The following is a 27,500-nucleotide window of genomic DNA, read 5'->3' as shown; positions in this document are numbered from 1 at the left end:
AAAAGGGGGCATAATTTGCTCAAAATACATGTTAAGAGTTATGGAACTTGACCCAGTGAGGTAGTAATTGATCTAGAAAAAGAATAAATAAGTTCCAAATCTATATGCCTTTTAGTAATAGCTGTATGTACTTGCACGCAAAACTTTAACCAGAATTTTCTAAGTCCAAAAAGGGGGCATAATTTGGCAAAATAATGCCAGAGTTATGGGACTTGACCCAGTGAGGTAGGTAATTGATCTAGAAAAAGAAAAAATAAGTTTCAAATCTATATGCCTTTTAGTAATAGCTGTATGTACTTGCACGCAAAACTTTAACCAGAATTTTCTAAGTCCAAAAGGGGGCATAATTTGGCCAAAATACATGCCAGAGTTATGGGACTTGACCCAGTGAGGTAGGTAATTGATCTGAAAAAGAAAAATAAGTTTCAAATCTATATGCCTTTTAGTAATAGCTGTATGTACTTGCACGCAAAACTTTAACCAGAATTTTCTAAGTCCAAAAGGGGCATAATTTGGCCAAAATGAAGGTCAGAGTTATGGGACTTGGTGCTATCAACTAGTTTTATAAACCCCGAAGACACATGTGAAGTTTCAATTCAATATCTGCATTAGTTTTGGAGATAGTAACTTGCATGTAAAACTTTAACCAGAATTTTCTAAGTCCAAAAGGGGGCATAATTTGCTCAAAATACATGTTAGAGTTATGGAACTTGACCCAGTGAGGTTGGTAATTGACCTAGAAAAAGAATAAATAAGTTTCAAAGCTATATGCCTTTAAATGATAGCTGTATGTACTTGCATGCAAAAACTTAACCAAGGTGTGACGCCGACGCCGACGCCGACGCCGACGCCAGGGTGAGTAGAATAGCTAGACTATTCTTCGAATAGTCGAGCTAAAAATTAACTTTCACCCATGGTTTCAATCCTTTCCCATTAGTGAATACTGAGATACCAGCTTACATACAAAAACTTAACCAAAAATTTCTACGTTGGAAAAGGGGCATAATTTTGTAAAAAAAGCAAAATAGAGTTATGGGGCTTACTTAGTGCATGTCAGATCATGACAGTGAACAAGTGTGTGAAGTTTCAATCCATTCCCATTAGTGAGTACTGAGATACCAGCTTACATACAAAACCTTAACCAAAAATTTCTAATTCGAAAAAGGGGCATAATCTTGTAAAAAAGCAGAATAGAGTTATGGAACCTGTGCAATGCAAGTCATTTTATCACAGTTAATAAGTGTGTGAAGTTTCAATCCATTCCCACAAGTGGTTACTGAGATACCAGCTTATATACAAAACCTTAACCAAAAATTTCTAAGTCAAAAAAGGGGCATAATTTTGTAAAAAAGCAAAACAAGAGTTATGGAACCTGTGCAATGTAAGTCAGTTTATCACAGTGAATAAGTGTGTGAAGTTTCAATCCATTCCCACAAGTGGTTGCTGAGATACCAGCTTACATACAAAAACTTAACCAAATCGGGACGCGGACGCCGACGCATGGGCGAGTCCAATAGCTCTACTATACTATGAATAGTCGAGCTAAAAAACACATGCAAAATAACATCTAATTAAAGATCAGGCTGTGTCATAAATTCTAGCATAAAAACTGTTTGTCACTTTTCCGAGGTGTTTTAACAGCTATGTGTAATTTTTGTTGAGTAAACCTGTAGACCTACAAAGACCTGAGTGAACCTTACTTACATCAGGGCTACATCACTGTAAGAAATGATAATGTGTTAACTGAATCTGTCTTTACTTGTCATTTTCTGCACAATTTCTCCAAAAAACGAAAGTAGAATTTATGCATGTCAGCCGGTAAGTTTTGATCCAAACACATAAGATTTTGAGTTATTTTGTTGATCAGTTGATCACCAAATATTAAAGTATTCATATGGAAGGCTGACATAATATCTAACTACCAAAAATGCTATTAGCTGCCATCCCCAGTTGTCAGTTTTTAAAATTGTTCTTTGTTAAACTGATACAGAGAGTAATGAAACTTTTCATGAATATTCATTATATAGGTACAGACAACTCTTGAAAATTTCATTAGTATGGATAAACTATAAACAAAATTGTGGCAATTTGGATGTTTGATATTCTTAAGTCTCCATTTCAGTCATTAAGTATTGCAGTGTATAGACCCATGACTTAAGATTTTATAAAGCTAAATTTTTTTTCCTCTGTCATTAAATTAGCACAGAAAGCAATGAAACTTTGCATGAATATTCATTCTGTAGCTTTAGAAAATTCTAAAAAATATTCTTTAGCATAGATTTGCTATAAACCAAGTTAGGCCAGCTTGAATATTTGCCATTTTTAAGGTTCAGACCCTTGAACTCTGATGAATGCAGATCAAATTTAGAACTTGACCAAGATTTCATAACGACAAAATTCCGACATGAAGTATAAAATGTGTTTCCAGAATGCGAAAATTTGTTTCAATAATTTGACCTAGCAATCCAGTTTTTGACCGAAGATGACCCAGTACTGATTAACTGTGATTTTATTGAGGTAATCTTTTTAATTGATTTTAATACTGGCCCGAAACTGCAACCTATAAAGCAGTATAACTGTTGATGACACTAGACAATGGAATACTGATATAGGGCAATTACCTTATCTTGAGCACTTTTTCATATGAGCTAATAACTTCAAGTCTTGACATAAAAAAGATTTTGAAAATTATTCGAGACTTAGCTTGAAGTTTAAATCTTTGATGTGATTTATCATCATCTTAGTATGAATGTTTAAGTGCTGTGTCATTTTAATATTCATCCATGCACAAAAGGTTTTAGACTGTAAATATATGTGAAAAAAAGACCTCGACCTTTGAGCTTGATTTTGCTGATGACACATTGTCGGGTTATAGTAACTGTTTCTACCAAGTAATTTGAAAATCCATGAATGAATGTCAACTGAACAAAAATGAGATGGAAAGAAGTAAATCTGTTATTCTCAGTGGGTTTTTCACTCTGGATACTAAATAGTTCAATCCCTCAGAATCTCACCGGTATATATATATATATATATATATATATATAAAAGCATAATCTAACACTGATCTGTAAGGTGAATCAAAATGATTATCAACCCTTCCGATCATGCTGGAGGCATGTCCACTCCTAACATTAGACATATTAAGGTATCCAACCCACAAATAGATAACTTTTCGATGGCTGGTGACCCCATGTTTTTTTGGTATCATTTGAAAGAGGTGTGTCTGCTTAACAGAAATATTAAATAAGATGATCGTAATATGCACGAATCACAACAGTCATGTTTTTTGACTGTGAAATGATAAATCTTACACTGTAATGACTGGATTTCTGTTGAAGTATCATTGAAAACTATAAAGTAAAAACAAATATATTTTTACAACATATTTTGCCATGTAATTTATATTTTCTTTTTCAGTGGACACTACACTTTGAAATGATACCAAAATCAATGAGCTTACCAGGCATCAGTATTCGATATATTTTTATAGCTTTTGTTATATAGAACTTGCTTATTTGTTGATCAGATACCTTAAGTAAACTATTTTCCTAGAAAGCAAACTCCAGAGTGTGTCATTAAAGCTTCACCGTTTCTTCACAGCAAAACTTAATAAATACGGAAACTAAACTACATCACAAAAACAAGAGCTGTCCGTAAGACAGCCAAGCTTGACTATTCGAAATATTGTCCCAGAAGCAGGAAAATATTACCCAAAAAGGTTAAATATCAAAAGAGTTTTATGTTCAAAAGGGGGCATAATTTGACCAAAATGCATATCAGTTATGGTACTTGCTGCTATCAACTAGTTTTATAACCCCGAAGGCACATGTGAAGTTTTAATTCAATATCTGCATTAGTTTTGGAGATAGAAACTCGCATGTAAAACTTTAACCAGAATTTTCAAAGTCCAAAAGGGGGCATAATTTGCCCAAAATACATGCCAGAGTTATGGGACTTGACACAGTGAGGTTGGTAATTGATCTAGAAAAAGAAAGAAAAAGTTTCAAATCTATATGCCTTTTAGTAAATGCTATATGTACTTGCACGCAAAACTTTAACCAGGATTTTCTAAGTCCAAAAAGGAGCATAATTTTCCCAAAATACATGTCAGAGTTATGGGACTTGACCCAGTGAGGTTGGTAATTGATCTAGAAAAAGAAAAAAATAAGTTTAAAATCTATATGCCTTTTAGAAATAGCTGTATGTACTTGCACGCAAAACTTTAACCAGAATTTTCTAAGTCCAAAAGGGGGCATAATTTGGCCAAAATGAAGGTCAGAGTTATGGGACTTGCTGCTATCAACTAGTTTTATAACCCCGAAGACACATGTGAAGTTTCAAATCAATATCTGCATTAGTTTTGGAGATAGTAACTTGCATGTAAAACTTTAACCAAAATTTTCTAAGTCCAAAAGGGGGCATAATTTGCTCAAAATACATGTCAGAGTTATGGGACTTGACCCAGAGAGGTTGGTAATTGACCTAGAAAAAGATAAAATAAGTTTCAAAGCTATATGCCTTTAATTGATGGCTGTATGTACTTGCATGCAAAAACTTAACCAAGGTGTGACGCCGACGCCGCCGATTCTTCGAATAGTCGAGCTAACAAACAATCTATGTCTTAATCTCACTGCAAACTCCCTGCAGCGATTACTTCCCCTTGAATAATGGTACATCAAATCACTGCCATCATGAGTCGTTTAACTGGATTTGGTTATTTTTTTTTTTATTTAAAATCGCATGATTCGCATTTAGATGGTTATATTCGCGCACATAATTGTTCAAATAACAAATTGAAGTGATTTTTGTCAAAAATATCTATTGGACATTTGAGAAATGAAATAGGCTGCCAGAATTTGTTACTCTGGCATCCCTGCTATTTCACAGTGTCATGTGACTTTCTCATTGTCATGTGGTATCTTGTGAATGCAGCGGTTATAATGAACGCAAGGGGAGTTAACCGCTGTGAGGAGCTTGAATCTCATTGTAGTAAAAATCAAGCAGTCTCAATCTCATTTAGTCTACAAGTCATTTGGTTGTCACGGTGATCCATGACGGTAGTAGTGGCGAGCTTCTCACTGCAAGAAGGAAGAGTATCACTGGTAGCAGTGTCAAACTTCTCTATATATCCTTGAGTATATATATGTGCGACTTCTTCATCATGAAGTCTGCAACTCTCCAGGTTACCATGGTGATCTGTGCTGGTAGTGGCGGTTTCCTCACAAGAAATTGAACTCAGCCTACGTCTGTGTCTTCTAGAATAAAGATACCTCAGTTTACTCCACATTCCCCTACACATATCTATCAACTTCTGGTCCCTGACCTTGAAATTTGTAGCAAAATGATATTCCTCCCTGCAAAAAGAAAATAAAGTCAATGAACATACATTTTTTTTTTGTATTTTCACCTTTAATTAAATGAAGAACTTCATCAAAATTGGACACTTGTAAAATGTGCTGCACAAAAGCTGACAGACCAAGAATTTGCTGTAAACTGCTTAAAACGAAGGAACACTTTGGTACCAGTTTCCAAATTTACCTGTTTCTAAAAGTGTGAAACTCTGGAGACCAGACACTTAGGTTTGGATTACTGTGATTTCCTGCAGATTCACAGTAGATTTTTAGCATTTAGCTGTCACCAGACTGACCAGTTGTAGTAATATCCTCTGAATGTTAAAAGCAAAACAAGGAAGCTACTAGTACAAATGTACGATTTTTCTTATCTTTGGTATGATGCGGTCTGTGTGTGAACCCACGACTTCCCTCAACAGAAGAGGCTGCACTACCACCTGGCTACCAAAGCGGTCAATTGAAAAATTACCTGATTAACTTCTTGCTTTGTGAAAGCGGACCTCTCTGCATCAAACTTAAAGCATAGAAGAGGCGGCATTTTGAGGCCATTACAGGATCTCCCATCTCCACGGCAATACTCAACTGAGTAAGTGACAATTTTCCTGCTTCCTCCGACTGCAATAAAATATCATTGTATAACATCTCATCCAAATTATCATAATTCTTAGTAGTCGAACTTCGTTAACTCAAACTCGAAGGGACCAGCAAAATTTGTTTGAGTGATAGGTTGTTAGAGTTATCGAACAAAATACAATTATACAGGGATTTTTCTGGGACCTGACAATGAGTTCGGGAGAAGGGTGGTGTAAGAATTATCCAAGTTCAAGTTAGTTAAAAAAGTTTGACTGTAATTGTTTTAAGGGATGTGAGAAAATCAAACCCATTACTGTTAAAAAACACACTGCCAAAGCAACTCTCTTGAAAAGGTTCTATGGCCAAATTACATTACTATGTTCTGCTATTTACAATGTTCTGCCAGGTTAACTATTACAATGTTCTGCCAGGTTAGCTGATTACAATGTTCTGCAAGGTTAACTATTACAATGTTCTGCCAGGTTAACTGATCAGAATGGCCAAATACAATGTTCTGCCAGGTTAGCTGATTACAATGTTCTGCAAGGTTAACTATTACAATGTTCTGCAAGGTTAACTGATCAGGTTGGCCAATTACAATGTTCTGCAAGGTTAACTATTACAATGTTCTACCAGGTTAACTGATCAGGTCGGCCAATTACAATGCTCTGCCAGGTTAACTGATTACAATGTTCTGCAAGGTTAACTATTACAATGTTCTGCCAGGTTAACTGATTACAATGTTCTGCCAGATAACTTATTACAATGTTCCGACAACTGATCAGGTTGGCCAATTACAAAGTTCTGCAAGGTTAACTGATTACAATGTTCTGCCAGATAACTTATTACAATGTTCCGCCAACTGATCAGGTTGGCCAATTAAAATGTTCTGCAAGGTTAACTATTACAATGTTCTGCCAGGTTAACTGATCAGAATGGCCAATAACAATGTTCTGCAAGGTTAACTATTACAATGTTCTGCCAGGTTAACTGATCAGAATGGCCAATTACAATGTTCTGCAAGGTTAACTATTACAATGTTCTGCCAGGTTAACTGATCAGAATGGCCAATTACAATGTTCTGCCAGGTTAGCTGATTACAATGTTCTGCAAGGTTAACTATTACAATGTTCTGCCAGGTTAACTAATCAGAATGGCCAATTACAATGTTCTGCAAGGTTAACTATTACAATGTTCTGCCAGGTTAACTGATCAGAATGGCCAATTACAATGTTCTGCCAGGTTAGCTGATTACAATGTTCTGCAAGGTTAACTATTACAATGTTCTGCCAGGTTAACTGATCAGAATGGCCAATTACAATGTTCTGCAAGGTTAACTATTACAATGTTCTGCCAGGTTAACTGATCAGAATGGCCAATTACAATGTTCTGCCAGGTTAGCTGATTACAATAATCTGCAAGGTTAACTATTACAATGTTCTGCCAGGTTAACTGATCAGGTTGGCCAATTACAATGTTCTGCAAGGTTAACTATTACAATGTTCTGCCAGGTTAACTGATCAGGTTGGCCAATTCCAATGTTCTGCCAGGTTAACTGATTACAATGTTCTGCAAGGTTAACTATTACAATGTTCTGCCAGGTTAACTGATTACAATGTTCTGCCAGATAACTTATTACACTGTTCCGCCAACTGATCAGGTTGGCCAATTACAAAGTTCTGCAAGGTTAACTGATTACAATGTTCTGCCAGATAACTTATTACAATGTTCCGCCAACTGATCAGGTTGGCCAATTACAATGTTCTGCCAGGTTAACTGATTAAAATGTTCTGCCAGGTTAACTAACTACAAGGTTATCCCAACTTAACGTTATCAGGTTGGCCAATTACAATGTTATGCCAGGTTAACTGATCACAATGGCTAACTACCATGCTCTGCCAGGTTAGCTCATTTAAGATTTTTAAACTTCTAGTATCATTCTGAACTACCATTGCCTCAATAGTCTTATTTAAGATTTCTGTTGAGGATTCCTATACACTGTATTTAAAAGGATCATTTAATTTTCCCCCCTGCACCCACTAAGCAGCTATTGTTGCTACAATAGCTTCATTTTCTACACATTTAAATCTCTTGAAAAAGAAGTAAGATTCCTGAATGTCTTAGTATATTCAGAAATTCTGTACAAAAGTATTCTGAAATAAGTACTTGTAAGCACTTAGCAGTCGGAACTCATTACGAAAATTTAAGCTTGACATATAAAACAGAACTGTAGAAATCTGGATTAAACTTACAAAATGTTCAAAATAGTCTCCCAATGAAGAGTATCCACCACCAAGGGTAGATAACCAAGCCATTGTCTCCTCCAGAATCATCCGCTTCCGAATTAACCCTATTAGTTTCTCATTCCTGTTGACAAATACACAAAAATATTATTATACCGATAATTCACTTAAACAAAATTTTAGTTTGCCTAAAACACACACACAGTTTGCTTTATTTTACTAATAAGAAGCCAGACCACAGAAAAGTTTATTTACTATTCTAACACGGCCAGATTTATTTCCCTTTTAAACAAAGAAAACTGAAACTGTGTATTATTATGTAACACATGCACTGTTTGTGAATCATAAATATTGCATCAAAGCATCGTAAGTGCGATGGAAAAGAAAACCACAACAAACATTTCATTTCAACTTATTTCTTAAGCAATGTGATAGTTTTAATTTTTATTTATAATCGAGTATGATCAATTTCAAGCTATTTACCTAAAGGAAGTTGACAGCTTTTCTACATGAAACCTTTGATAGAGATATATTGTAATTCAAAACTACGATCACACAGCAAATATCTAGCATTAACGGAAACTGTGGGTGCATCTTTCCCGGGAAAATCCTACACAGGCACCTTACCAGTACAACTGTGACTACCAAGATATTTAAACCTGTGATGTCTGACTAAAACACAAGACTATTGTTTATACTGATAGTACGTTATAAAACCATTTCAATCATTTGAGCCCCGCCATAGGAAAACCAACATAGTGGCTTTGCGACCAGCATGGATCCAGACCAGCCTGCGCATCCACGCAGTCTGGTCAAGGATCCATGCTGTTCGCTTTCAAAGACTATTATTATTTGAGAAACCATTAGCGAACAGCATGGATCCTGACCAGACTGCGCGGATGTGCAGGCTGGTCTGGATCCATGCTGGTCGCAAATCCACTATGTTGGTTTTCTCATGGCATGGCTCATTTAGTCTATGTGACAGCACTTACCAAGCATAGCATACATCAGCCTGAGCAGGTTCAAGGCAAACTTCCAACAGCCGTGGCAGGTTTATACTGAGGTCACAAGCATTGTACACACTTTCACAGGAACAGGCTTTATGTCTCACATATCTCAATTTGTTTCTCTTTCTGATAAAGTTCACAAATCCTTCCCTAAACACTCCAGATCGTACCATCTGATTGAAACTATGGTAAGCTACATCCGACTTCAGTTTTGTTACTATTTTATATTCAATATCTAATAACACCAAGGACACCTTTGGGGTAATGGTCTTATCACAGGATTTACAAGAACTTTGGATGTTTTCATCATTACTGCAAGTGCAAGAAAGGCTGCATTCAGATCCTGCCTGACTGGTTCCAGGCCTAGTGTCACTTTCTTGACTAGTTTCAGATGTGGACTGGTTCTTATATCCAACTTCCCTCCCTGAGTTCCCTGAGACATGCTGGTGCCCAGATATTGTTCTTGGCTTTGATAGACTATGTATAACAAAGTACTGAGCAGAATTTGTGCACGGGTCATGCCGTAAGGCAAGCCCCATCTCCGACGTGTCAAATTTCACAGGAGCAAGATCTTTACTAAACACCGCTCGGTCATAAATAGTATCATCTGTTTTTACACAAACCAATAAGTATGCCATTTTAGCTTTATTCAATTTTTTTTCACAACTTTTTCTTCCCACTTTATGCAATAACCTATATAGTTAGTTGTCACTAAAGTGCTCCAACTTGCATACTGGATTCATTCCACATATCTATACCATCTTCCTGGTTTATATAAGGACACTGCATATGTATCCTGGTTTGAAATCTACAACCGTATCCTCAATCAATCTACAATAAAAAGAAGTCACGAATTATTATTTATGTACTTTTGGTATACTACTGTCGGTCAAGTAGGTCATGTTATTAAACATGACTGTGCTTACCATAATAATTGTATGGTACCAACCCTTATTATTCCACATAAACCATATCTCTGTCTATAAACTTTGTCAACAACTGCTTTCTGCAAGTACTCCAGTTTTGGTAGCCACCTACGAGAAATAAGGCATTACAGAATTTCTTGGGGCTATGAAGAATCTTATAACCGGATTAAAACAAGTGTTGCGCAACCTGCAGTAAAGTTCGTTCTTGTCAGGCTTTGAACCAGTGACCTCAAGTTTAAAATCAGTACAGACAACAATAACGCATGACAGAACACAGACGTTTGAAGCTCTATCAATAAATATATGCATTATCATATCCAACCCACTTAATATACCTTCAAGAGATCTAACCTGCATATACATTTTTATTGATTGAGCTTCCAACACCTGTGGACAGAACCATTGCATAAGCACAGAATAGCGTATTAAGGGTGTCTGAAACAAGGGCAAAAACATACATTAGAATTTATTGTACCATTGTGTTACATGAAATCTAGTGCTCAATCAAGTTCAAAGAGTGTAAATAAATTAATAACTGTACTGCTACCAAATCTTTAAAATGTTTAAGATAATAATATGAATAAATACTATAGTCATAATTATATAAATACAAATTGAAAATATTGCTATACAAATTTTTATATGTCAGGTTATGTACTTAAACATTTAGTAATTTACACTCAATGGTATAAACTGATTTTTTAGAAGTGACCGAGTGTTGCAGTGGCAATACAGAAGTCCCCTAACAGTGACCTTCAATAGTGACCTTGACCTTTGACCGACAACCATGGGTCATGTGTGCTACACATAATCTAATCATGGGAAACATTTCTGTGTAGTATTAACAAAATCCTTCAATGCAATTAAAAGAAATGGAGCAGAAACAAATTTTTATTTGACATTGAACAGTGACCTTGACCTTTAACCAACAAGCGTAGATTATATGCTGACACATTGTCTCGTCATGGCGAATGTTTGTGTATGGCACTAAGATAATACATCAATGCATATAAAAGTTATGGGGCAGAAACAATTTTTACTTGACCATCAATAGTGACCTTGACCTTCATGTACGTGCATATCTACATATTGCCCTCTATTGAAATAACAAGCTTAATTAACCTAGCTTGAATACGTCTTGAGTTATCACAGGATCCAGATTTGCGGACAGATGGACAGACGGACGTGCCACCGAAATGATACAGGGGGCCATTTCTTTCGTTATTTTCTTTGTTGTATAGGGGGCCCTGGCCCTATAATCTATTGTTAACAGACTGAAGCTATTGTTCTCTATTGTCCTCTCTACAGATAGATGGCCCTCTATCTTTTAAGTTGCTCGAACAGACAGACAGACAGACATACATAAGGCACTAATAAAAAGATTGTCTTTGACAGACATTTTCTGGAGGCAGCCTGGAAGGTACATACCGGTATAATTGTAATATAGAACTATATCTCATGTAAAGATAAATTTTACACTGTCTCAAAGGAAATCTATACCAATCTCTGATCGCTCGATGTATATTGCTCAGAAGTGTTTCACAGCTTGAACAGGTATGAAGGGACACATTTCTGAAATTTTGAAAACTGGCAGACGGATTAAGGAAAAGATCTTAAAGTTCAAACATTCAGGTCAAATTCCATCAACTTCCATCCTGAGGTTTCAGATGAGACATGGTTTGGTAAAAAAACAAGGAGCTGCGTTCAATAAACGCTTGATGCCCCCAGTGGCATCCTTGTCGATACAAAGCAACCTAAGTCCTAAACGAAGTCAAGGTCAAACTGAGGTCAGGTGATGTTTGAAGATGAGGAATGGTCACAGGTTACATCTGTATTAGTATCAATTCATTCTTGTAAGCGGTATTGATGCTAGACGAAACGGTCCCATTTGGTTAACCAAGAGATGGCCCATATAAAGCAACCTAAGTCCAAAATGAGGTCAAGGTGAAACTGAGGTCAGGTGATGTTTGAAGATGAGGAATGGTCACAGGTTACATCTGTATTAGTATCGGTTCATTCTTGTAAGCGGTATTGATGCTAGACGAAACGGTCCCATTTGGTTAACCAAGAGATGGCCCATATAAAGCAACCTAAGTCCAAAATGAGGTCAAGGTCAAACTGAGGTCAGGTGATGTCTGAAGATGAGGAATGGTCACAGGTTACATCTGCATTAGTATCAAGTCATTCTAGTAAGGGGTATTGATGCTAGACGAAACGGTCCCATTTGGTTAACCTCATACGGACGAACGGACGGAAGGACGGACGGACAGGACGATCACTATATGCCTCCCGCATCAGTAGATGCCGGGGGCATAAAAACATTTGGGCTATAGGACAGAAAGATGACAGTGAGTACCATAATCATAATGGTTGACCTTGAACATTTTATGCTCTGGTTACCTAAAAACAACAGGAAAATATAAGCTATATACAATACAATGTTTCATATACTTCGCAGCAGAAAAACTATAACATTCACTTCAGAGCAATACTCCCAACAACATCTATTTCCTGGTAGAAACATTGAGTAATATTTTACTCATTATCACATTTATAAAATCTGCACTTAATTATTATTCAAGGCTCTTAGTCCCTAAGCAAATTTTTTTATGTTATTCCCTTTCTTATAAATAAGCTTTGAAGATGCATCATGGCCACTGTTCAAACCCTGACACATTTAAGGAGTCCATCAATATTAGGTCACCAGTTCATCCCATTTAACCATCTACATTTTAAAGATTTTATCTCAACAAAGATGTAAATTAAAAGTACACCAGGTCAAGTTCTCTTTTTTTGATCAAAACAAGTTCCATTTCATACCATGAGAAATCATACACTTTGTAAAAATCTGATGCATTATCTAGGAAAAAAACATACTTAGCAAATATTAGTTTGTTTTGTTTTGTTTTTCCTTTAGTGATAATATTTATGCTTTAAAGGTATTTTAGTTATGTAACAACTGGCAGTTAACCTAATCAAAGTTCCATCTGTACTAGTACTAACCTGTCCTCAGTAACTGCCTAAACTTCTCCATATGAGTAAGAGACAAATAAATGACTTCAGCTACACTGTATTCTATCACATCATTACAGAGAAAATACGCCTTACCCAAGAATAACACAACTGAAAGACCTGCGCTCCCCCTATAAACTAAGCATGAAGGCTTTAGCAAAAGTTACAATGTAAGATAATTCAAACTTGTGTTTACCGAAGATACTTACAGTAGAGCTCTAATGCTGATTCTTATATTTTCAATTTAACTTTAATTTATCTCCACAGTAATATCAATAAATAAATACAAATTATTATCTAAAACTAATGCAAAGTTCTGACAGTCCAAACCTATTATACAGTTTCCTACATGATATAACACAAGTTTCAGGGATATCAACAATGCATTTTGCAATACTGTATTACATACATAATAATGCTTTATGGATGAAAACATTTCATGCGTCAGACAGTTAAAAAACCATTACAGCATTAATTTTGATGTAAACATGGCAAGGTGTCAAACCACAAAAAAGTAACCTCTATATAATCTCTATTCTAGGTACCAGCTGAACCACGACTGTATAAGTTCTAACTATTATCTAAACCTGGGATGGTACTTTTAGGTAAACTAATTTATATTCTATATACATGTAATTAATTAGAATAATTGTAGCATATGAGAAAACTTTTAGGTGCCAGAAATGTCCATAAATCAATTCCCTTTGCTTCTTGAAATACCCTAACTACTACACACTGATTTTTTTTCTGTGAAGATTACTTGGTCTGTAGCCAGCCTTTTTCAGCTTTTACACCATCTGATTGTTGTTTGTCTTTTTTTAGCTTTAAACCTATTTTCATATGACTAAGCATTGTCAAGGTCATAGCCACAAACCTATTACTTTTGTACAGTATTGTGGAGATCATAGACACAAAGTGACAAACCTATTACTTAGTAAAGCACTGTGGAGTTCATAGCTACAAACCTATTTTCATATGACTTAATAAAGTATCGTTGAAATCATAGCCACAAACAAACTCTCATGTGACTTAGTCAAGTATTGTTGAGATCAAGGCCACAAACAAACTTTCATGTGACTTAGTAAAGTATTGTTGAGATCATAGCCACAAACAAACTTTCATGTGACTTAGTAAAGTATTGTTGAGATCATAGCCACAAACAAATTTTCATGTGACTCAGTAAAGTATTGTTGAGATCAAGGTCACAAACAAACTTTCCTGTGACTTAATAAAGTATTGTTGAGATCATAGCCACAAACAAACTTTCATGTGACTCAGTAAAGTATTGTTGAGATCATAGCCACAAACAAACTTTCATGTGACTTAATAAAGTACTGTTGAGATCATAGCCACAAACAAACTTTCATGTGACTTAGTAAAGTATTGTGGAGGTCATAGCCACAAACAAACTTTTATGTGACTTACTAAAGTATTGTCGAGATCATAGCCACAAACAAACTTTCATGTGACTTAGTATTGTGGAGATCATAGCCACAAATAAACTTTCATGTGACTTTATAAAGTATTGTTGAGAACATAGCCACAAACAAACTTTCATGTGACTTAGTAAAGTATTGTGGAGGTCATAGCCACAAACAAACTTTCATGTGACTTAATAAAGTACTGTTGAGATCATAGCCACAAACAAACTTTCATGTGACTTAGTAAAGTATTGTGGAGGTCATAGCCACAAACAAACTTTTATGTGACTTACTAAAGTACATTGTATTGTCGAGATCATAGCCACAAACAAACTTTCATGTGACTTAGTATTGTGGAGATCATAGCCACAAATAAACTTTCATGTGACTTAATAAAGTATTGTTGAGAACATAGCCACAAACAAACTTTCATGTGACTTAGTAAAGAATTGTGGAGGTCATAGCCACAAACAAACTTTATGTGACTAACTAAAGTATTGTTGAGATCATAGCCACAAACAAACTTTCATGTGACTTAGTATTGTTGAGATCATAGCCACAAACAAACTTTCATGTGACTTAGTAAAGTATTGTGGAGGTCATAGCCACAAACAAACTTTCATGTGACTTAGTATTGTTGAGATCATAGCCACAAAGAAACTTTCATGTGACTTAGTAAAGTATTGTTGAGATCATAGCCACAAGCAAACTTTCATGTGACTCAGCAAAGTATTGTTGAGATCATAGCCACAAAGAAACTTTCATGTGACTTAGTATTGTGGAGATCATAGCCACAAAGAAACTTTCATGTGACTTAGTAAAGTATTGTTGAGATCATTGCCAAAAACAAACTTTCATGTGACTTAATAAAGTATTGTTGAGTTCATAGCTACAAAGAAACTTTCATGTGACTTAGTACTGTTGAGATCATAGCCACAAACAAACTTTCATGTGACTTAGTATTGTGGAGATCAAAGCCACAAACAAACTTTCATATAACTTAATAAAGCAGCCACAAACAAACTTTAAAATGACAGTACTGTATGTTGTTTTCTCCTATTTCTGAAAAAGAATTCCCCTCCAAATTTATTTTTAACATATCCCAACCAGCAAAACCCTTTCTACATCTATATGATAATGTAGACTGTAGCATTTAAAACATGAGACAAAATGCTTTTAAATCATTTTCTTTTTTAGTGTAACATATTACGGAATTATGGCCTCATGTCTATACAGATGGATCAGCCACATGCGCCGTCAAAGATGGAGGAGCAGGAGTTTTCATTCAATACCCATCTGGCCAGAGAGAAACACTACATGCAACCACAGGAAAACACTGCAGCAATTACAAGGCAGAGACTGAAGCACAGTCTTCGAATTTGGCCACTAGTCCGAAGCCCAAGGCTAGTAAAAACCTAGATCGGACTAGTATTTGTCTCTAGGTGACTAGTCCGAGAGGCTAGTAAAAAAAATCGAGAGAATACGTATAAAATTACCCAAAAAATCCATAGCGTGAGTTTTCTACTAGCGCACCGTATTTGACGAGTGTAGACATTACGCGCACCGGCGGAAATAGACTGGTTAAGCGTTCCTTGCGCTGAATTATCCATAGCGAGAAGCAAAAGGAAAACCAGTCTGTTTAACCTAGCGTGACCTTTACGAAAATAGAAAAGTAAAGTAAACAAATGTTTCAACTAAAATATACACCCGGGACCATCCCGGGAAAGGCCAATAAGCGGCATTTATCTGAAGAGGAAAAAATATCCGCAAAAAAAAGTATGAATCAAAAAGAACGCAGAGCTTCCAGCCTTCATGGGAAAAAAGTTTTCCGTAGCTTACTTACAATTCTGAATCTGGCAAGATGTTGCACCTTTTGTATTAAAACATCAAACGAGTGTGTTTTTACCACCGGGTGTTCTAATTTCAAAGTGGAAACACTAAACGCTCACCAGGAAACCCGTGGACACCAAAAGGCTGCTGGTGAACATCATGCAAAATCTGCCCCCACCCACTCCAAAACGAGTGAGGCAGCAAATTGCCTGTTAAAACTCAAGCAAAATGAGTATCAAAAATTAATGTATAATGAACCAAAATAAAAAGAAAAGAACCTTGTTTTGCAGTTATGTTCATATATTTGCATATGTATGATAAAAATGCAATAAGCAATATCAAACAGAGTTTAAAAATGACACCAAACAAATAAAAAATACACCTTTAATAATTTACTGTTTGGACTACCAAAATTCCTTTCGGGCTAGTAAATTTTGCTATGTTGGTAGTCCGACTGGCTAGTACCTTGAAAAGTTTTTCGTGAAGACTGGAAGCACTCATGAAGGCCGTCTCAATGGTTGAAGACTCGGCAGAAGAAAGCTCCTCAGTCGTCTTTCTCACAGATGCACTGTCTGTCATGGAAGCTCTGATCAAAAATAAAGCTCCGCAGCTAGCCAGGAGAATGCAGAGCCTGAGTATAACCTGCAAAGTAGCACTTCAGTGGATTCCATCCCATTGTGGACTTGCAGGCAATGAAGAGGCAGACAAACTGGCTAAGCTATATGTAGGAGCTCAGTCAGAACAACCAACAGAACCTGTGAGTTACAAGGAGAAAGTCACCATCATCAAGGCACTAACTAGACCAAGGATGGAGGAAGATGCTTTTCATCTCCTTGATCAGTCTGAACAAGTGATGATGGTCAGGCTCCGCTCAGGGCACAACAAGCTCAATGCTCACATGTACAAGTAATACAGACTGACATCATCGCCAACTTGTCCATGTGGTGAAGAAGATCAGACTGCGGAGCATATACTTCAGAGATGTAAAAGGCATGACCAGGAGCGAGCTGCGACTTGGCCGATAGATACCTCAATCCACCAGAAACTGTATGGAGGCATTGAGGATCTTCGGCAAACCACAAGTTTCATCGAGGCTACTGGTCTGACAGTGTAGACGCGAACGACAAGAAGGAGAAGAAGTGTAACATATTTATGAAAAATTGTTGCTTTTATCACAACGCAATTTTTCCCCTATTTTAGTGGTTACTGCACAATTTTCCCCTCCTTAAGGGCTATGATACCATTCACCTAAAAACTTTTTAAAAAAACACTGCTTTGTAAAATACTGCCGAGATAAAAACCACAACAAACTTTTGTGTGACTTAGTCTCTTAGTAAACTTTAATAGAGATCATAGCCACAAACTTTCATTTGACTTAGGAAAGTTTTATAGAGATCATAGCCACAAAATTATTTTCATATTACTTAGTAAAGTATTGTGGAGATGATAGTCACAAACAAACTTTCAAACCTCAGAAATGGACCAGGAGTTTCTCATATTCCCGTGGATTTATATTTGACTCTTCAGCACAAACAACTTGTAGAATTTAAAACATTTTAATTACTGTGGTGCAATAAAAAGATGTATTAACTATTATGTAGTAAATGCATCCAGAAATAGAACAATTAATTGTATAATGAATAATTTATTGCAATTTTGCTTACACCACCAGAAAAAAATAGGGATTTTTTTTTTTAAATATAGTAAAATACGAATGTTTTCATCAATTTGCTTTCAAATCACTTGAAATTTTAAGTGTGTCAGTTTTGTAGCATACCTGTTTAGAAAACAACAAATATTACGTCATTTGACAACTTTAAGGCAAAAAACATGAATATGAGAAACCCTGAGAATATGAGAAAAGGGGATTTAATGTTTTAATTTAAAGATAGACTGGAGTCTTACTGACAGAATTTCAGACTCCTGTGATCAAATAGCCTTACTTATTTGGCATATAGGGATGACTTATTTTATGATCTGTTATTTTATAGTTGTCATCCCCTCTAAGCCTTACCCGTACTCTTAGGAAAACAAAGACATTAAAAACTCCAAAAAAGTCATAAAATACTGGTCAAACTTACTTGCTCCAATAAATTAAACATTAATGTTCATGAAGAAACATCGAATGGGTTGATTGAATATAACCCATAATTTCAAAAATATGTGTAAACATGTGCGAGGAGATATCTACCCTGACACCAGTTTAAATACACAGTGAACTGCTGTTGATACTGAAGTGTAGATATAAAACACAAAATATACGTTCAAAAATTGTCAGCGATAATGTCAACATAAATTCATTATTAGTGAGATGTAATCGCTACAAATACGTTGTACATAAGATAAGATAAATTTTATTTTGAGTCGGCAAGACAAATAACAATACAACACAAGCAAATTCGATGAATTGGTATCCCCCGCCGAAAGGGTTTGTAGTGAGGAATGGCAAAAAGATATATCCGGCAAAAAGTTAAGGATGTTAATAAGAAGCAAATAATTTCATTAGTCAAAATCAATTTAACAGAAAACAAATATTTAATTAAAGAGTACATAATAAATGTATGATACTTTGATCCTGACTAAAGAATTTATTTTGAATGGGATATGCTTACTGTAATAAGCTTAGCTTTTAAAATTAAATGCAGTTAACTGAAATGTGAGCTTGAAGTTTAACTGGAACGAAATATTGTCTTTGAGTGGTTTGGCACCAGGTGTTGCTGTTTAACATGTACATTTGAACTTAAAAGGACAGATGTCCTTAAGAGAACACAGGTAAGATATCTTGAACATGGCTGAGGGCAAGGTTTGTGCAGTCACAACTTAACATGTTGAAGGTTTGAACATTTAAAAAAAAGAAAAAAGGAATGGATATATATATATATATATATAGATATATGTATATATTTATTTTTTAGGGGGTTGGGGTGCAGGGGAACAGGAGAGGAAACAAAATTTCACATGCTGATTATAAATATTGATTGAAAATTAAAAATGAAAAAAAAAAAGGTAAAAGGGTGAAGCTGGGGTTGGGGGAGGGGGCAGAGGATGCATGATCAGTGGTGGGCATGACTGGGTGGAGAAGTGAGGTGGGGGAATGGTACAACTTGGAAGGTTTGAAAAAAATCTAAAATAAGAAATGAAACAAGAGGACCATGATGGTCCTGAATCGCTCACCTGTTCCCACATGACCCAGTTTCGAGTATGATGTCGTTTTTTCTATTATTTGACATAGTGACCTAGTTTTTGAGCTCATGTGACCCAGTTTTGAACTTGACCTAGATATCATCAAGATAAAAATTCTGACCAATTTTCATGAAGATCCATTGAAAAAAATGGCCTCTAGAGAGGTCACAAGGTTTTTCTATTATTTGACCTATTGACCTAGTTTTTGAAGGTACATGACCCTGTTTTGAACCTGACCTAGATATCATCACAGAAAAAATTCTCACTAATTTTCATGAAGATCTATTGAAAAAAATGGCCTCTAGAGATGTCACAAGGTTTTTCTATTTTTAGCTCACCTGTCACAAATTGACAAGGTGAGCTTTTGTGATCGTGCGGTGTCCGTCGTCCGTCCGTGCGTCCGTCCGTAAACTTTTTGCTTGTGACCACTCTAGAGGTCACATTTTTCATGTGATCTTTATGAAAGTTGGTCAGAACGTTCATCTTGATGATATCTAGGTCAAGTTCGAAACTGGGTTACATGCCATCAAAAACTAGGTCAGTAGGTCTAAAAATAGAAAAACCTTGTGACCTTTCTATAGGCCATATTTTTCACAAGATCTTCATGAAAATTGGTCAGAATGTTCACCTTGATGATATCTAGGTCAAGTTCGAAACTGGGTCACGTGCCGTCAAAAACTAGGTCAGTAGGTCTAAAAATAGAAAAACCTTGTGACCTCTCTAGAGGCCATATATTTCATAAGATCTTCATGAAAGTTTGTAAGAACATTCACCTTGATGATATCTAGGTCAAGTTTGAAAGTAGGTCACGTGCCTTCAAAAACTAAGTCAGTAGGTCAAATAATAGAAAAACCTTGTGACCTCTCTAAAGGCCATATTTTTCATGGGATCTGTATGAAAGTTGGTCTGAATGTTCATCTTGATGATATCTAGGTAAAGCTCGAAACTGGGTCACTTATGGTCAAAAACTAGGTCAGTAGGTCTAAAAATAGAAAAACCTTGTGACCTCTCTAGAGGCCATATATTTCATGAGATCTTCATGAAAATTAGTCAGAATGTTCACCTCGATGATATCTAGGTCAAGTTCGAAAGTGGGTCACGTGCCTTCAAAAACTAGGTCGGTAGGTCAAATAACAGAAAATCCTTGTGACCTCTCTAGAGGCCATTTTTTCAAGGGATCTGTATGAAAGTTGGTCTGAATGTTCATCTTGATGATATCTAGGTCAAGTTTGAAAGTGGGTCATGTGCCTTCAAAAAGTTGGTCAGTAGGTCAAATAATGAAAAAACGTTGTGACCTCTCTAGAGGCCATATTTTTCATGGGATCTGTATCAAAATTGGTCTGAATGTTTTTCTTGATGATATATAGGTCAAGTTTGAAACTGGGTCACGTGCCTTAAAAAACTAGGTCAGTAGGTCAAATAATAAAAAAACCTTGTGACCTCTCTAGAGGCCATACTTTTCATGGGATCTGTATGAAAGTTGGTCTGAATGTTCATCTTGATGATATCTAGGTCAAGTTTGAAACTGGGTCAACTGCGGCCAAAAACTAGGTCAGTAGGTCTAAAATAATTAAAATCTTTTGACCTCTCTAGAGGCCATATTTTTCAATGGATCTTCATGAAAATTGATCTGAATATTCACCTTGATGATATCTAGGTCAGTTTCGAAACTGGGTCACGTGCGGTCAAAAACTAGGTCAGTAGGTATAAAAATAGAAAAACCTTGTGACCTCTCTAGAGGCCATATTTTTCATGAGATCTTCATGAAAATTAGTGAGAATGTTCACCTTGATGATATCTAGATCAAGTTCAAAACAGGGTCACGTACCTTCGAAAACTAGGTCCATAGGTCAAATAATAGAAAAACCTTGTGACCTCTCTAGAGACCATATTTTTCAATGGATCTTCATGAAAATTGGTCAGAATTTTTATCTTGATTATATCTAGGTCAAGTTCAAAACTGGGTCACATGAGCTCAAAAACTAGGTCACTATGTCAAATAATAGAAAAAACGACGTCATACTCAGAACTGGGTCATGTGAGAAGAGGTGAGCGATTCAGGACCATCATGGTCCTCTCGTTATATCTACTGGCCTAGTTCTTGACCGCACGTGACCCAGTTTAGAAACTGACCTAGATATAATCAAGGTGAACATTCAGACCAATTTTCATGAAGATCCATTGAAAAATATGGCCTCTAGAGAGGTCAATAGATTTTTCTAATTTAACACCTACTGAACTAGTTTTTGACCGCAGTTGACCCAATTTCAAACTAGCCCTAGATATCATCAAGATGAACATTCAGACCAACTTTCATACAGATCCCATGAAAAATATGGACTCTATAGAGGTCAAAAGTTTTTTTTATAATTTGACCTACTGACCTAGTTTTTGAAGGCACGTGGCCCAGTTTCAAATCTTATCTAGATATCATCAAGGTGAACATTCTGACCAATTTTCATGAAGATCCATTCAAGGGTATGGCTCTAGAGAGGTCACACGGTTTTTCTATTTTAAGACCTACTGACCTAGTTTTTGATTGCAGTTGACCCAGTTTCAAACTTGACCTATATATCATCAAGATAAACATTCAGACCAACTTTCATACAGATCTCATGAAAAATATGGCCTCTAGCGAGGTTACAAGATTTTTTCATTATTTGACCTCCTGACCTACTTTTTGAAAGCACGTGACCCACTTTCTAATCTGACCTAGATATCATCAAAATGAACAGTCTGACAAATTTTTATGAAGATCCATTCACAAGTATGGCCTCTAGAGAGGTCACAAGGTTTTTCTATTTTTAGACCTACTGACCTAGTTTTTGACCGCACATGACCCAGTTTCGAACTAGACCTAGATATCATCAAGATGAACATTCAGACCAACTTTCATACAGATCCCATGAAAAATATGGCCTTTAGAGAGGTCACAAGGTTTTTCTATTATTTGACCTCCTGACCTAGTTTTTGAAGGCACATGACCCAGTTTCGAACTTGACCTAGATATCATCAAGGTGAACATTCAGACCAACTTTCATACAGATCCCATGAAAAATATGGCCTTTAGAGAGGTCACAAGGTTTTTCTATTATTTGACCTCCTGACCTAGTTTTTGAAGGCACATGACCCAGTTTCGAACTTGACCTAGATATCATCAAGGTGAACATTCTGACCAATGTTCATGAAGATCTTGTAAAATACAATATTATGGCCTCTAGAGAGGTCACAATGTTTTTCTATTTTTAGACCTACTGACCTAGTTTTTGACTGCACGTGACCCAGTTTCGAACTTGACCTAGATATCATCAAGGTGAACATTCTGACCAATTTTCATGAAGATCTTGTGAAAAATATGGCCTCTAGAGAGGTCACAAGGTTTTTCTATTTTTAGACCTACTGACCTAGTTTTTGACTGCACGTGACCCAGTTTCGAACCTGACCTAGATATCATCAAGGTGAACATTCTGACCAATTTTCATGAAGATCTTATGAAAAATATGGCCTTTAGAGAGGTTACAAGGTTTTTCTATTATTTGACCTCCTGACCTAGTTTTTGATGGCACATGACCCAGTTTCGAACTTGATCTAGATATCATCAAGGTGAACATTCTGACCAATTTTCATGAAGATCTTGTGAAATATATGGCCTCTAGAGAGGTCACAATGTTTTACTATTTTAAGTCCTACTGACCTAGTTTTTGACTGCACGTGACCCAGTTTCGAACTTGACCTAGATATCATCAAGGTGAACATTCTGACCAATTTTCATGAAGATTTTGTGAAATATATGGCCTCTAGAGAGGTCACAAGGTTTTTCTATTTTTAGATCTACTGACCTAGTTTTTGACCGCACATGACCCAGTTTCGAACTTGACCTAGATATCATCAAGGTGAACATTCTGACCAATTTTCATGAAGAACTTGTGAAAAATATGGCCTCTAGAGATGCACAAGGTTTTTCTATTTTTAGACCTACTGACCTAGTTTTTGACCGCACGTGATCCAGTTTCGAACCTGACCTAGATATCATCAAGGTGAACATTCTGACCAACTTTCATAAAGATCCTATGAAAAATGTGACCTCTAGAGTGGTCACAAGCAAAAGTTTACGCACGCACGCACGGACGGACGACGGACGCTGCGCGATCACAAAAGCTCACCTTTTCACATTGTGACAGGTGAGCTAAAAAATAATTGTTTTTGGGGGTTGGGGGGGGGGGGGGTGGGGGGGGGTGTGACCAAGGCAAGTGGGTGACCAGGTGTGGGTGCGCAACTTTACATGTTTATAATAAATGTTCACAGAAAAGAATGAAAGAAATTTAATGAAATTCCTCCAAATGGTAAGTTTGTTATGTACAAATATGTGGATTTTAGACAATTAAAGGGCAATTACTCTGAAGTTACAAAAGAAATCCGTACAAAATTGTCTGTGCACAACCACATTATAGTGCTCTAAATTCTGTTAATGTTTCATAGTTCTAGGTCAAATATATCAAAAGTTATGATGCAGAAATTGCCATATCTATAGATCTATAGTACCCTATATAGTTAACACTAGAAACTTCTAAGGGCCATAACTCTGGTGTTACTTGGGCAATCTGTCTGAAACTTGATGGGGCCCATAACCTCATAGTGGTAAACATGTATATGAAGTTTGTTTGAAAAAAATCTCAAATATAATGGAATGAATTTTTTTTTTTTTTTTTTTTTGGGGGGGGGGGGGGGGGGGGGGGGGATAGGGGGGGGAGGTGTGTGATCAAGGTAAGGGGGTGACCAGGTGTGGGTACACAACTTCACATGTTTACAATAAATGTTCATGGAAAAGAATGAAAGAAATTTAATGAAATTCTACCAAATGGTAAGTTTGTTATGTACAAATATGTGGATTTATATACAATTAAAGGGCAATAACTCTTAATTTACAAATAAATCTGAATGGAATTGTGTGTACACAACCACATTATGGTGATCTAAATTCTGTTTAAGTTTCATAGTTCTAGGTCAAATATATCAAAAGTTATGAAATTGCCATATTTATAGTACCCTATATAGTTAACACTAGAAACTTCTAAGGGTCATAACTCTGGTGTTACTTGGGCAATCTGACTGAAACTTGACGGGCCGCAAGAACTCATAGTGGTGAACATATATATGAAGTTTTAAATCAATATTCCCAACCATTTTCTAGATATGGCTCCGGACGGATAGACGGACGGAAAGACGGGAAAAACGGACGGACAACGCCAAATCTATATCCCTCCGACTTTCGTCGGAGGATAATAAGCACTCTAGGTGCTTTTGAACCGACTATAAATAAATATATATATATATATATATATATACATATACCAGAAAAAGTTCCCAATGGATTTCGTTGGGGATTTCCTAACAGAAATATGCAGAATAAGTTTGGACGTGACGAACAGCGACAGACAAAAGTTACCACGCTGTCCCAAAACGTCCTATTATTTGGACTAGTGACCAAACAATATGTAAGTTAAGTCCACCTAGGGGGCTCTCTCAGATACACGTATGTAGCAAGTCCTGTGATCACCATGAGACCTTGGGGTGGTCCACATGTCAGACCAAACAAAAACACACCTGTGACTAGCTTAAGATTTTCAGCGCTCTCGGTTTATATACTGGATTTGAACCGTAACTGGAAAAAAAATATAAAAAAGCGGCATTTAGAGTTTTGGAAGCCAGGACTAACCTGTGACCTACCCAAACTTGCGAAATTCTGCTGTCAGAAAATCTACATTTAGTATTTTACCCATGTATAATACTCTGAACAACCAATAAATGATAGAATTATCATTCTTGTTATCAAGGAATGAAAAAAGTAGAAAAGTAAAAATTACCTACCTATCCATCCCATTTTGGGTGGGTCAACAGGTGTTTCACTGTTTGGCCTTGGACTGGAGGTTGTTTTTTTTTTATCTGAAAATTTAGGTCAGATCTCAAACTTCAAATTGTAATGATTATGACTGAGTTACAGTTTTAAGCGGATAAACACAATAAAAAAGAGGATAACTATTCTCAAAAACACTACCTTCGCATGTGTAATCCACGTTTCTTACATACGTACATACATGGCGACCTTACCCTTCCTTGTTACAAATGGTGGATGGAAAACTAAGGGACGCAACTCGAAGTAAAGTTCTTCAGTAAACGCATGGATCCTGGTCTAATTAATTGTCTGCTCAAATAAACATTTTTCTTGCAGTTTAACATATTTTATTTCAGTAACTGAAACATTAACAAAACATTAATTAAGGAATTGGACAGAAAGCTATATCAGCTTACGGTTGTCCTCTCCTTATTTATTTATTTATTTTGTATCGGATAGTCCGGTGGCCTAGCAAAATAAAAGAATTCAGACTTGTCCTAGTGCCTACTTTTATGCCAGAACCGTCACGTTTAAACTTGAATCTTATAAAATTTAAATACAGTATTGTTTGATAATTTTGAATACTATAGTAACTGTACGGCCCATTGTCTATTTTGAACAGCTTTCTGTTAACTTCAGAAAATGTTATGGGTGTCGAGCTAGTCCAAATAATTGTACTCGAGAGTTGAATATCGTTATATTATTTTGACTTGTCGATATCCGCCTCTAGGTAGACAACGTAAAATATCAAATTGTAAAATCGGTCTGCCCGAGGTCTCATTATTAAGACTAGGTGTCGAGCAACAATGCCAAGACTGATGGAGGACCGTAAAGTCCGGCTCACAATCGTATTCATGTTGAACAATTCTCCTCTTAGGCGATCTTATCAGTACATCTACGGCACAAAATCTGATAAGCCATCAGACAGCGCAACTGATAAATCTTATTCCTATACTTACATTGATTTATATAGGAAAATGATACATTTACCATAGAAAATGTCAGAAATTACACATTTCTATTCATTCTATTATACCATCCCGGATATTTCCTTAAAAAGCAATTCAATACCTTTACGATGGTATATTTTCTTTCAAAATAAGTCAATATTTGGTTGCTTCAAAATTCGTTTGAAAAACGTCTCTCAAATTCAATTTCTATACATATTTGGCAGAATTACATGATAACCCTGTTTTTACTAAGTATTTTTGAAGGAAAAGTTAAAGTTAAAATACCATCCCGGATATATTTGGAAAGTCCTTGTCGTGCACATTCTAGATATATATTTTATTATAAAATAAGTTATTTCTTTCTTGCTTCAAAATTCCTTTAAAAACAGGGTTTCAACGCTTTCTGTATATTGACAAAAAACGTGCCAAATCGAAAAGAAAAGAACATTTAATATTTGGATGATATTTACCCATTCCTGGTAAAAAGCGATGTCTAAAGCAATCATTAACGATTATGACTAGCAGGAAGCTGTTAAAAATAGTAAACCAGAGGGCCATGATGGCCATATATCGCTCACCTGAGTAGAGTTGCTTGCTTGAACATTTCTTAGCTTAAGCTTTAAAAAATGGGAGAGTGGGTCAAGGTAAAGATTATGCAAGATTACTTTTGAAATCTTTAAAAAAATATTACAGGTGGTTCAAATTTTTTTGCTGTAGCTTAAAAACAAACAAAAAAATAGGTCAGTAGATCACATTGATGGTCACTGAAAATCTGTTTAAAGATCGGCATGCAAAACTGTACATGTCATCCAATTTTCAAATTTGTATCTTAAAAAACAAGAAAGTAGGTCAGTAAGTCACATTCATGGTCACAGAAAGTAAGTTTTAAGATTGGTATGCAAAACTGTACATGTAATTCAATTTTCAAGGCTGTATCTTCAAAAACAAGAAAGTATGTTAGTTGGTCACATTCATGGTTACTGAAAGTCAGTAAAATTCCAAACTGTACATGTCATCCAAATTTAAAAGCTGTATCTTTAAAAAACAAGAAAGTAGGGCCCAAAATATCAAATGTTGGCCCTTTACGGGCTGAAATTTGTTTCGTTCT

General features: G+C 36.0%; 1 protein-coding gene across 3 annotated transcripts; it reads right to left on the bottom strand.

Moving 5' to 3' along the window:
* Positions 1-564: 564 nt before the first annotated feature.
* LOC123534008 (uncharacterized) lies at positions 565-25,678 on the bottom strand. Of its 3 annotated transcripts, none has more exons than XM_045316033.2 (5): positions 25,605-25,678; positions 9,163-10,008; positions 8,180-8,294; positions 5,824-5,969; positions 565-5,357 (listed from the first exon to the last, which is right to left on the bottom strand). In XM_045316033.2, exons 2-5 carry the CDS (start codon positions 9,813-9,815, stop codon positions 5,000-5,002), a joined length of 1,272 nt encoding a protein of 423 aa, XP_045171968.2. In that variant the 5' UTR covers positions 9,816-10,008; positions 25,605-25,678; the 3' UTR covers positions 565-4,999. The 3 variants fall into 3 exon arrangements, with proteins under 3 accessions (XP_045171968.2, XP_045171969.2, XP_045171967.2); XM_045316034.2 differs by lacking the exon at positions 25,605-25,678 and adding an exon at positions 25,418-25,574; XM_045316032.2 differs by lacking the exon at positions 25,605-25,678 and adding an exon at positions 13,325-13,483.
* Positions 25,679-27,500: the final 1,822 nt, after the last annotated feature.

The sequence above is a fragment of the Mercenaria mercenaria genome, chromosome 12, assembly GCF_021730395.1.
Source record: "Mercenaria mercenaria strain notata chromosome 12, MADL_Memer_1, whole genome shotgun sequence".
NCBI classification, from domain to species: domain Eukaryota; kingdom Metazoa; phylum Mollusca; class Bivalvia; order Venerida; family Veneridae; genus Mercenaria; species Mercenaria mercenaria.
This window is presented reverse-complemented; position numbering and strand designations above follow the sequence as displayed.